This window comes from Anolis sagrei, chromosome X (genome assembly GCF_037176765.1).
Source record: "Anolis sagrei isolate rAnoSag1 chromosome X, rAnoSag1.mat, whole genome shotgun sequence".
Classification (NCBI taxonomy): Eukaryota; Metazoa; Chordata; class Lepidosauria; order Squamata; family Dactyloidae; genus Anolis; species Anolis sagrei.
The window spans coordinates 24,346,187-24,359,388 of record NC_090034.1 but is presented as its reverse complement, the minus strand read 5'-3'; the positions used below and the strand labels follow the sequence as shown (position 1 = coordinate 24,359,388).

The 13,202-nt window shown below is 41.9% G+C and overlaps 1 protein-coding gene across 3 annotated transcripts in view; it reads right to left on the bottom strand.

The window, feature by feature from the left end:
• Positions 1–6,945: 6,945 nt before the first annotated feature.
• The window catches only part of CPPED1 (calcineurin like phosphoesterase domain containing 1), a 51,659-nt gene continuing 45,402 nt past the window's right edge, over positions 6,946–13,202 (bottom strand). For 2 of the 3 annotated variants that reach the window (XM_060786346.2, XM_060786348.2), the window contains exon 4: positions 6,946–8,702. In XM_060786346.2, coding sequence (XP_060642329.2) covers positions 8,470–8,702 — 233 coding nt within the window. In that variant the 3' untranslated portion in view covers positions 6,946–8,469. Of the gene's footprint in view, positions 8,703–11,792; positions 11,843–13,202 lie in introns of all 3 variants that reach the window. The other variant, XM_060786347.2, reaches the window with a different exon arrangement.

The window sequence follows — 13,202 nt, the reverse complement described above, 5'->3', positions numbered from 1 at the left end:
TAAGCCAACAGATATCTCTTCCTTTTGGGCACTATGAACATGCTTGATTAATCTAGAAAGGATAGCAAACAAACCCCAGAAAATTAAAAATTATCATATTGCTCCCAACTAAATCGCAAAACATGTTGAGTTGAACCACTCTCAGCAAGGCTTGCAATAATGATTGCCACCCAATTTAAGCCCAAGATTTGAAAATTTCTGCAAGCTAAGAATGTGCTTCTGCACTCAAACAAAGCTGTTAAATATTACATGCTGAAATGTAGTATTAAAGAAGTGTCAGAAGATGGTGCTCAAAACACCCAATAAATCCTATACCAAAAGCTGAACTGACATTAATGGGTTTGATAATGTCTTGATTGTACAAGAAGCAGCTTCTTAACTGCCAGCAGGCTTTTCCACTACTAATGAGTAATACTACAATCCACTGATAGGTGTCACTGAAACCTGATGGGATGATTCATATGATTGGGATATGTGCATAGATGGAGATGCTGAATCCCAAAGAAACAGATGAAATTTCAAGCAGTAGCCATATGTTTCAGAGATATGTATATCTGGGAGGAGATCCATGATACATAAAGGATGAAAACTAATTTGAGAGGATTTGAATGGGTTATAATTAAAGGATAGAGGGACAATAATTACATCATCGTAGTGGTTTACTATGGATCTGGAAGTCACACTGAGATTTGGATGGTGCCATCGTAGGCCTGAGAGCAAAGAGAGCAATTCTTTATTTGCAGATAGTTTAATTGCCCAGATGGAGGACGCGGCAATGTGTAGAGTTACAAGCTTGGTAGATGCAGGGAATGCTGTGGATGGAGTATATCTTGATTTCAGGAAGGCCTTCAACAAGGTCCCCTATGACCTTCTTGAATTTTGGTGGGAATTGCCCATGGCCTTAGATGTGTCTACCCCAATGCACAGAGTATGGGAAGCAAACAAGATGAACGAAACAGCAAAATATTTATGACGTAATAAGCATCGCTGGTGAGATGACACGTTGCATGACTGAAATATGGTAATAGAGGGGCCCGAGAGACAAATATTTAATTTGCTCCAGAATGCTCCTAATTAGTGCTAGATGGTTGATGAAAGGCATTTCTGTAATTTTAGACCTCTTGCCCCCTCATTCTCTATTATGCTCTTAATTAGTATCAGTAATGGGTTTCAGAGGCAGCTGCTGTTGTCGTCATGCATACCAGCTCTAGTAGAATTGCCATAGGAAAATTGCACCCTGGAACCCATTTTTGCCCTTTTCTGTCATATCCACTGCAATAAACAGGTTAGAACATCAGTGGTCCAGGCTGCAGAACTGTTATCCCTTGCCATTACTATCGTTCTTAAAACCATACTTGCTGCAGCTGTGGACCCTTTTGAAATGATCAAAGTGCCATCTTTGATCATTATTATTTGAAACATAACAAGATTAGGTAAGGTAAAGGTTGTCCCCTGACATTAAGTCCAGTCATGTCTGAATCTGGGGTGTGGTGCTCATCTCTATTTCTAAGCCAAAGGTCATGTGGCCGGCATGACTGCATGGAGCGCCCTTACCTTCCCGCCGGAGTGGTACCTATTGATCTACTCACATTTGCATGTTTTCGAACTGCTAGGTTGGCAGAAGCTAGGGCTGACAGCGGAAGCTCATGCCGCTCCCTGGAATCAAACCTGCGACCTTTCGGTCAACAAGCTCATCAGCTCAGTGCTTTAATTCACTGTGCCACCGGGGGCTCCTGTGTAATAACAAGATTAGTACACAGTAAACAAGATCACTATGCTGACAGATGGTATTGGATCACACATCGGACACTTCCCAAGTGTCTAGGATTATGTGATGTATCAGTGAATAATGTGTGCAGATCCTAGTAGGGTGGCCTTTTGCAGCTGACGGATGGTAATGTTGTCAGCACTGATTGTGTTTAAGTGCAGGCCAGGGTCTTTAGGCATTGCACCCAGTGTGCCGATCACCACTGGGATTACATTGACTGGCTTGTGCCAGAGTCTTTGCAGTTCAATCTTTAAATCCTTGTATCATGCCAGCTTTTCCAGTTTTTCTCCTCAGTTCTGCTGTCACTTGGGATTGCATCATCGGCAATCCATACCTGGTTTTTTAACACGATTGTGAGGTCAGGAGTATTGTGCTCCAAAACTCTGACATCATCATCATCACCATCATCATCATCATCATCATCATCATCATCATCATTTCTTGCCTTTCCTTGTGGCTTGTGATGTATCAAAGGCTCATTTCCTAAGACAATGGTTGAAAGCTCCCTGCCAGTGATCTATCCTGTCAACAATAGACTTCAAGCAGTGCTGTGTAACCACATGCTCTCTGTCAAGTTGGAGTAGCCAAGGCATCATCATGAGACCTGCATTAACTCATTCAGCTGGATGAAGACAGGGCCATAATTTGAATGCTGGAAAGGTGTAAATGGACTCGGAAGGGTTCACTAGAACTAAAAGGCATTCAGTTCCCATTGAATGTTAACCTAATTTAGCTATGTTACTTGTGAACATACCAATGAAGCAGCAAACATTATTGAGAAGTGCTCGGTCTATAGAAAGCTACCCTCGGGGGAAAAAATCACTATTGCTTGCTGAACATGACTGGACATTAAATAGTACTGAGACCTATCTGGTATACATCCCCTGAGCACTAATGTGTTGGCCTGTTCTTTAGATATTCTGTCATGCTCTTCCTCCTCCTCTTCTTGACTTTAAAGTTGCTCTCTTGCCCTATGTTCTCTTGTGCTAGATTTGTCCTGACTTCATATTCTTAAATACTATGGTGCAGCACCTGAACCCCACTGAAGGTTCACTTCAGATTGACTCTCAGACTGGCATCTATTGCCATTTTTGAACTGGTTTTTTTCTGCTTGACATGAATCTCCCTTTATTCTGTAGTTGTCCAAATTTTAATTTTCCTTGATGCTGACTACAACCGGAAATCCTCAGCAAGTATGACCACTTCTTTCTGTCTAAATTGTTTAAATATTACGTTTTGCAAAACCCTCTTAGGAAACGGGGATGTTGGGAGGGAAGGGGCAGACTACCCACGAAAGACATGGCAACAAGCCTCCTGACTGATGCTTTTCCTCCTCCCTTTCCCTGAGTGGAACCATTTCATGTGGCGCCTGGAAGTGAGGATGCCTTGGTGTCTTCATTTTTAGTCCTGTTCCTGGGATTATTTGGGGTAGTGATTGCATTGCATAGACCACATCAGCTCTAGATGATTAAATATGGTTTTCTGTAGGCAAGCTGATGGCGACTACTGGATGGCATATGTTCTGTATCAGAAACTAGAGCTGATGTGGCCTATCCAATGCAGTTTTCTGAATCAGCACCCCAAATAACCAAACCGAATCTAAAGTTGACCAAAAACTGAGTCGTAACTCTTTTGGAACTCATGTTGAAGAGTGGTCCCTGGTCAAAAAAAGGTTGGGAACCACTATGTTAAAGGATGGCTTATATTCCATACTGTTATCAAGTTGTAACTTCAAAACTTCCTTCCCTATAAGTAATCCAAGACAGTCGGCAAGTGACAAATGAGTAAGCCATCTTCTAACCATTTTGGATTTGGGTTTTTATTAAAAAGGTCCTGAAAGGTTAGGACTGATGAATGTTTTGAGTCCAGGGGGAAATTAAAAATTGCAAGATGACCTTTTCTGAATTACTGCAGTGATTGGGCTTTGCTCACTTGTATATCATGTTCTCAGAAATACTCTTAAAGGCTTGCACTCAGATCTGACACACCTCTTACATGAAGCTCTCTCATTCCTTAGACAGCAATGCATGGAATTCGCGAACGTGTACTACAAACACACACAGAGAATGAAGCTTTAAGGGAGGAGCCAGGAGGATCCCCTCAAATTAGCAGAAATACGCATATTCCAAGGAAATACAAGAATTTAGTCTCTCTAGTTACTTCGGATCCACCTAATGCATTGTGTGGCCATTGCGGGGCTGATGCTAATTAACACTGACCTAAGTGTTCAGTGTAGATGGACTTAAGAGTGGACTTAAGAGTCGTAGATCCTTTTCACAACTACTGTTGTCCAGGTGTCCATTACATTTTTTCTCCTGCATTTCTTCATGTTGAAGTTTATTTGTGAGCTTTGGCCAATCAGTTCTTTAACACTACATAGCAAAATTTGGAAAATGTCATGTTCCTGGTTTGAAAGTGTTATTTCCTGTTTAAATGTGTGGTCCTTACTTTGAAAGTAGTTGTTCTACTCCAGAAACTTCAATTTTATGGCTGCCACAAACTAGGTTGCAGTTGGTTGAGACTTGAGGGTGAGGTGATATTCACTGAAAAACACTAGCAAAATGTGCTGCAGGATGTCTCACCAAAACAAAGCTTTTACAGTTTAATAAACTTTTCCCATGTTTTTATGATAGAACCAATTAGGAAATTAAGAAAATAGAGCCAATGTGATGTATTTGTTTTAGTGCTGTACCAAGATCTGGGAGGTCAGGGCTTTGCAGCCATGGAAACCCAGAGTGATCTTGAAGAAGCCACACTCATAGAAACATAGAATCATAGAATCAAAGAGTTGGAAGAGACCTCATGGGCCATCCAATCCAACCCCCTGCCAAGAAGCAGGAATGTTGCATTCAAATCACCCCTGACAGATGGCCATCCAGCCTCTGTTTAAAAGCTTCCAAAGAAGGAGCCTCCACCACACTCCGGGGCAGAGAGTTCTCTGTCTCAGAGGGAGTCAAAGGCTCTCTGAACAAATCTTCCAAAGGAAACCCAGTGATAGGGTCACCTTCAGGCATGTGTCAAATAAACTCAAGGTCTGCGAATGAATCCATCCCACCATGTTGCCCTCCAGATGCTGGACTACAACTCCCATGTTTCTCATAATTAGAATGGATTGGGAGTGGTGAAACAGCAACATCTGGAAGGCTGTGGTTTATTCTGTTTAGTCAGGAGAATGGGATTTGGGTTGAGAGAAAAGACGTAAGAATCACGGAATCATAGAGTTGGAGGAGACCTCGTAGGCCAGTCCAACCCCCACCAAGAAGCAGGAAAACTGCATTCTAAGCACCCCCGACAGATTGCCATCCAGCTTCTGCTTAAATGCCTCCAAAGAAGGAGCCTCCACCACACTCTGGGGCAGAGAGTTCCACTTCTGAACAGTTCTCACAGTCAGGAAGTTCTTCCTAATGTTCAGATGGAATCTCCTTTCCTGTAGTTTGAAGCCATTGTTCTGCGTCCTAGTCTCCATGGCAGCAGAAAACAAGCTTGCTGCCTCCTCCCTATGATTTCCCCTCACATATTTATACATGGCCATCATGTCTCCTCTCAAGCTTCTCTTCTGCAAGCTAAACATATCCAGCTCTTTAAGCCAGTCCTCATAGGGCTTGTTCTCCAGACCCTTGACCATTTTGGTTGCCTTCCTCTGGACACATTCCAGCTTGTCAACATCCCCCTTCAACTGCAGTGCCCAGAATTGGCCACAGTATTCCAGATGTGGTCTGACTAAGGCAGAATAGAGGAGTAGCATGACTTCCCTGGATCTAGACACTGTACTCCTATTTATGCAGGCCACAATCCCATTGGCTTTTTTTGCCACCATATGAAATTGTTGGTTCATGTTTAACTAGTTGTCCACGAGGACACCAAGATCTTTTTCACACGTACTGTTCTTGAGCCAGGCGTCCCCCATTCTGTATCCTGTCATCCTGCAGACCCATTCTGTATCTTTGCATGCCATTTTTTCCACTTAAGTGGAGTATCTTTAATTTGTCCCTGTTGAACTTCATTTTGTTACTTTTGGCCAATCATCTCTCTAATCTGTTAAGATCATTTTGAATTCTGCTCCTGTTTTCTGGGGTATTGGCTATCCTTCCCTTGTGGATAGCATGCTCGATTTTATCCTTTCCCCAAGCTCAGAGCCACAATTGCTGTTGAGTTGCGGTTCCCATTATCCCCAGTTCGCATGTCTGATCATCAAAAGGGATGGGTGTTGTGGTTCAATCGTATTTGGGCACCCAAAATGGGTAATAACTAAAGAGTACGGATCAGTATATTAATATACAGTGTATATGTGTGTGTGTGTCTATATATATGACCCTTTCTCTGTATTCATGAGTTCTCCTTCCACGGCCCTTTAAAGGCAACAGTAAGGCTGATGTGAACCTCAATGAAAATGTGTTTGACAGCCCTGCCATAGGGTTGCCACAAGCTGGAAATACAACAAGTATACAACAGGAAGCAGGGGATGTGCTGCTATCTGGATGTTGCTGAACTGTAACTTGCACCATCCCTTATTTATTGCATTGCTGCCTACCTACGTGTTCCTTCCCTCTGCAGTACAATGGAAAATTGGGATGAAATATGAAGAATCCAATTTTTGAGACATTATGTTTACAGAAAGACATTCCCTAGCCCATTCCTCTGTTAGGAGCCCAAGCCCATTGTATCTGTTCAGTAGTAAAAAATGGATTGCACTGAAGAGAGAGAAGACGCATCACCAGCACAGAGGAGCGATTCTATGCTTAAAGATTACTTTGCTGCAAATAGCATTTCTGCCCACAGCTCAGGGATCTCTTATGGAATTCTAAATGATACACAAAATGATGTCTCCCACAGTTTCTTGGCTGAGGCTATTAACAGTTAAATTAAGTTTACAAATGATGTATCTTTGTAATGTACAGAAAACCACAGGCTCTAGATTGCCTTCTTCCAGAGGACTAATTCATGAGTTATAGATCAGCTTCAACTTGGGCATATTTGGCAACCCTTTCACTCCACATAAGAGAGCATTTAGTGGGAAATAATACAACCTTCCTGTGAAATGGGATTTCCCTTCTTATAGTGAATGTCGTTTTTTTATACCATTCTGTACCGGTTTGGGGCTTATGATCAGCTATCCTCCACTGCAGAGTCCCATCAAACTATTATTTCTTTTGAATTTACCAGTAAGACAACAGCTGTTAATGTGCATGGCGACCATTTATTATGCAGGTTATCTACTTGATTTACTCTGTGTGAGAGAGAATTAGAATTGTTTACAGAAGCTGTAGGGCTGGAAGTTGCGTTTTCATATTTCCAGTTGAAGGCACTGTGTTGAAATATAGCTTTAAGGCAGTGGTTCCCAACCAGTGGTCCGCCGACAACCAGTGGTCTGCAAGAACTAAAATATGGTCCGCAAAACAATTAAAATTCTAATATATATTTAACAGTGTGTGTGTCAATTATATCTGTTACATTAATCTGCCCCAGAAGCAAAGGCCAGCTTGCCCCGCCACCCCCAGGTGTTTTAATTATGCGAACAAGGGTTTTCTGCTTTTCTGGTAATTATAAACAAGTCCAGGAATCGATTGAAAATAAGTGATGATATGCATGTAGCTTTGAGCAATAATATTAGACCCAGGATTACCCAACTTGTAAAGAAGATGCAAGCTCAAACATTGATGCAAAGATGTAGGAGAAGGTTAAATGGCTGGGATGAATGAACCAGCTGGATTTTGCTTTAGTTAGAATAAAATGCAGGATGCACATTCATCTGTGTTATAAATAGGAGACCCTGGCCTTGGATGTTAGTATCAGTGCAACCTGACAGATTTGTTGTGTCGTTCATCATAAAGTTGAACAGACTAAAGCTAATCCAATGACTTGGACACATTGCAGTCATGTGCCCCTTTCCCCGATTGCTATCCCAGTTTTCCAACATGCAAAGGTTCATAGACTTCCTTGCTCATATTCAGACATTCCTGGATTTCCCATAAGCCTGGTATGACAGGTGTAGCATAACATCTGGAGGACTGGTGATGCCCAGTGCTCAATGTGCAAATGCTCCTGGAGCATTTATATTTGTGGTAAATATATATATTGATGTATGTATTTATCCAGGCTAGCAGGATATGGCAAACTTGGTAAGACTTGGGGAGTAAAGGCCACTTGGTATAGCAAATCACATCTGTTCACATAGACAATGGATTGCATAGAAGCTGTAAGGTTATGTAGATTTTGGTTTGCTGAAGTTCTCATGGTTAGTTTGCTATTGCAACATATGTCCTGTATTTGTTTGCAAGAGAGTTTAAAAACTATGACAACAGATCAGTTGAAATATAACATGTTAAATTAAATCTATGCATGTGTGGGCAGTGAAGCAAAGCCTTTTATCGACCAATGAGGCTTTCAATTTTGCTGAATATAATGTTTGCCTTTTGGTTATTGCTATGAGAATCATCACCTTCACCTATATTCTAAAATCCCAATAACCGAAAGTGAGGACAAAATTAAATACCGCACTCATATTGCTTCATATACATTTATAGCAGGCCTGGGCCAACTTCAGCCCTCCCTTCAAGTGTTTTGGACTTCAACTCCCAAAATTCCTAACACCCTACTGGCTGTTAGGTATTGTGGGAGTTGAAGTCCAAAACACATGCAGGGACCACCAAAGTCGGCCCAGGCCTGGTCTATGGCATAGTTTTGGCAAAGGAAGGAAAGGCCTACTTTTGTTTCAACATAACCGCAATATCTTTCCCAACGTCTTGACTATTTTTCAGTTCATTCAGACTGTAGTATCTGTGAGCAATTTTTTCAGCGGTGACAGCCACCAATCGGAGTCCGTGGGTGTCCTCTCCCAGCTGGCATCCAATGGCCGATGAAATGACCATCTCAAGGTCTTTATAGACTCCCCCAGCGTTCTTATGGCAATGCCCAGAAAACACCGCTTTGACACCTGTTTGAACAAAATGAGACAAAAAAAGACAACCACAAGTCACTCCTTTGGATATAACAGTGGTTCTTAACCTTTGGGCTGCAGACCACCAGTGGGCCGCAAGGACGAAAATCTAGTCTGCGAGCCTCCTTCCTCTTTATTTATATTTATTTTATTTCTGCTCCTTTTGCGCTGCCTGCCACTCCTTCCCTGTTGCTGACCATGGCATATGTTCCGTATGTGGTCTATCCAATGCAATTTTTGAATCGGCACCCCAAACCAAATATAAAGTTGACCAAAAACTGATTCATAACTCTTTTGGTGCTAATGTTGGAGAGTGGTCCTGGTCACAAAAAAGGTTCTGAACCACTGGGATATAAAATATACATGCTTTGAAACTGAACAAAATTTACCAATTGTTTTCTTAAGTAACAAGGAAAGAAATGGCTTGTTTTCACTTACAGGAAAGTTATTTTACAGAGTTTTTTTATCATACATATTTAGATTAGGAAAATCTGTGCATTTCATTTTCTTTGGCTAAATGTAATGCCACAGTAGCGCAGTGGTTAAAACCCCTAGCTGCAGGAAATTTGCTGACTGGGGGGTTAGCAGTTCGAAACCGAGTTGGGGTACACTACAGCTGTCAGTCCTAGCTTTTGCCTACCTAGCAGTTAGAAAGCATGTATGCTAGTAGATCAGTAGGTACCGCCTCAGTGGGGAGGTAAAAGGGTGCTCCATGCAGACATGCCGGCAACGATTGGAGAAGGTCTATTGACAACTGGCTCCTTGGCATGGAAAATGGAACAAGAGCACCTCCCTATGGCCAGAGATGAGCATCGCCTCCAGACAGCGGTGATGAAAAGGGAAGCCCTTTATCTCTGTCTGTGTAGTGTATGTCATTATTCACTGTGTAAAAAGGCACTGAATGTTTGCCTTATATATGTAAAACTGTAATCCACTCTGAATCCCTCCGGGGAGATAAAGCCGAATATAAATAAAGTGTATTATTATTATTATTATTTTTATTATTATATTTATTTATACCCACTTTATCTCTCCCAAAGGAGACTCAAAGCAGTTTAACATAAAAGCATTAGCATACAGTTTAAATTATGCAAATATGCAAACATACAGGATTAAGTTCAAGTTCTTGAACTTGAAAAACAGGATTAAATATAAACAGTATTAAAACATTCCCAGTTAAAACCATTAAAACAAAGTTACTCTACTCTAATGCTCACCTTTTTTTGTGTGAGTACCTACATTGCCTCCCCAAAATTAGGGTGCACATTCGATTAGCTTAATATTGTAATCTTAGTTCTGGGCCAAAGCAAAAGGGGAAGCTACTTCGGGAGCTGCACCACAGGAGCTCCTATTTGAGGAATGTCACCTCTATTTTAATGGCCGTGGCTCAATGCTATACAATCCTGGGGTTTGTAGTTTGATGAGCTACCAGCATTCTTCGGCAGAGAAAGCTCAAGGCCTTGTAAAACTACATAATTTCATACAATTGCGCCATGGCAGTTAAAGTGGATTTATTCTACATACAGCATAGAAGCACCACCAAGGTTCTCTTTTTCACTGCTGGAAGTTTTGGTGCTCTAGCACTTTTGTTTTTAAAGAAGGAATTATAAGCACGCAGCCACTCTGATGTGTGCCTTTTTGGTCACTTTTTGCTGCTGCACATAACATTCACCAGCAAATAAGGTTTTTTTTTTGGTTCAGGGTTTTGAAAATTGAGGTGACATTAGATTTAATGGTGCATTTGGCTTGAGTAAATACAATAATTTTGTTACTTTTGGCCAATCGGCTCTCTCATCTGTTGAGGTCATTTTGGATTCTGATCCTGTCTTAGTATTGGTGATCTCTCCCAATCTGGCTTCATCTGCAAATCCAATCAGCAGGCCTTCCTTCTATTTCTTCTGCTTTCCAAGTCACTGGGAAAGATCCTGAAGAGCGCTGGGCCCAAGACAGACCCCTGGCCACTTTCAGACCTTTGACCATTTTGGTCTCCCTTCTTTTTGGTCAATCTCATTTGTGAATTGTGCTTCCTTCACTTCTGGCAGCATTTTAAGGGGGAAATATAGTTTTCCTCCCGAGATCCTCAAGCAATCAGTAGCCAGAACAAATTGGCAGCACATCTTCCTGGGTTTTGCAACCATGACACATGACCTGTTTTCCATTTTCAGCTCGCTCTACGCAATATTTGCAGGTTTATATCTCTGTCAAAGAGAAGCTGCTGAATGATTCCAACAGAGATAATGTAAAGCAAAAAAGAAAATTGACAGATACCGCGAGTGAAATATCCACTTTGATTTTCCAAAGTCTGAATTCAGCTGCTGAAGCAGTTTGTCCCATTTCGCTTCTTGATCAAAATGAATATCCTTTATTTAGCATAACTCAACAAACTTTGTCTACCTAGGATGCAGGATGCATCTATAATTCATTGTAGTAAGACTTCAAGAAAAGTGCTGCTTAAGAGTCAAGGCGAGGATTTTCCCCCTTCTTCTTCATCATCAAATCAAAATCATGGACTGAGTTTTCAGAATATTTTAACATTACATTTTGACACACACTCAAGAAGACTCTAGTAAAGAAAAAACACCAAGGAGACAAGAAAGAAATGCAGTAACATGCCATGGATCTGCCTAATGCAGGCAACCTTCCTAACTTGGGGATTGCATGCAAGCACTCCCTGCTCGGAGGACTGGCTTCCCTGTGACGGAAGGAAGGAAGGGAAGGAGGAAGGAAAGAGAGAAGGAAGGAAGGATGAAAGGGAGGAAAGGAAGGATGGAAGGAGAAAGGGAGAGAGAGAGAAGGAGGGAGGAAAGAGGGAAGGAGGGAAAGACAAAAGTGAAGGAAGGAAGGATGAAAGGGTGAAAGGGAATGGCAGAAGGGAAGAAAGAGAAGGAAGAAAAGACAAAAGGGAGGAAAGGAAGGAAGGAAGGACAAAAGGGTGGAAGGGAAGGAAGGAGGGAGGGAGAAAGAGGGAGGGAGGGAAGGAGAAAGGAAAGAGAGGAGGAAGGAAGTATAGGATGTTGAGAGAGAGGAGGGCCTGAGAAAAGAGCCCTAGGAGCCGCATCTGGCCCCCGGGCCTGGGTTTACCCATACCTGGACTAATGCATGAAATATCTTCTCCTTGAGTTGCATTAGTTTTCCCTCTGCAAATAATTCAGAAAATTAGACTTTTTAAAGAAATATAATATGGGTAATTGTTTGAATTGTTTGAGTCTATTTTTGTATTATACAATATTGAATGTTTGCCTTTTATGTTGTGAACTGCCCTGAGTCCCCATAGGGAGACAGGCTGGGATAGAAATACTTACTACCAGTCCATCACAGCTGGGAACAAAGAGCATGGGAGCAACCGATAGCACTAGTTGATAATAAAGTAAAAACATAAATATTGTACCCAATGATAGTCCAAGAGGAACACTCAGAGGTGTCATAGCTGATAGTGAGCCCACGCCATACTTAGTTTGTTTGAAGGAAGGTGCTGCATTTCAAAACGTGTCAACGTGGCCTAGGCCACTGCAATGTCAAATCAGCAGAGATGTCGATTGCAGTTTTCCCTAGAAAGACTCTGAACACATTAAAAAATGGATGAGTTCCATGCCTGCTAAATGATGCAAAGACTGAAAAGGTTGACTACCTATCTCTGATTCATGTACAAAGAAATCAGAACATGAGGAGATGCCTGCTGGGTCCAATTGAACGCACTCTCAATTGAAATCACAGCCTGACACAATGAACACCAGGTGGAGAGTCCAGTCCCTCTGATTCCTGCTTCTTGAGCCTATTTGTAATTCTCATCTGAGAAGCACACCCTTAGACACATGTATCGAGAGCCAGATCGACTGTTACTAAATGATATGTGTTGTTGAAGGCTTTCATGGTTGGAATCACTGGTTGCTGTGAGTTTTCTGGGCTGTATGGCCATGTCCAGCAACAGTCTCTCCTGACGTTTTGCCTAGGCATCCTCATAGGTTGTGAGGTCTACTCTCGTACCGGAAACTAGACAAGTGAAGTTTATATATCTGTGGAATCATGTCCAAGGTGGGAGAAAGAACTCTTGTCTGCTTGAGGCAAGTGTGAATGTTGCAACTGGCCATCTTGATTAGCATTTAATGGCCTTGCAGCTTCAAAGCCTGGCTGGTTGCTGCCTGGGGGAATCCTTTATTGGGAGGTGTTCGCTGAATCTTGTCTGAAATTCCCTTTTTTTTTTACTATTGCTGTCCAACACTCACCTCCTCCAAGGTGAACTGAACCACCTAAACTGGGCACTACAGGCCAATGGATACTCCACCAGAGACATCAGAAGAGTTGCAATACCAAGATGAACCCATGGGAGTAAAGACAAAGATCCACCCAGAGGAAAAGTTTTCTTACCATACATCAAGGAAGCCAATGACTGCATAGGGAAGCTGATGAATAAACACAACCTAAAAACTATCTCCAGTCCCAATAAGAAAATCCAACAAATGCCACGTTCAGCAAAGGACACAAGGGGGATCCTCTCAC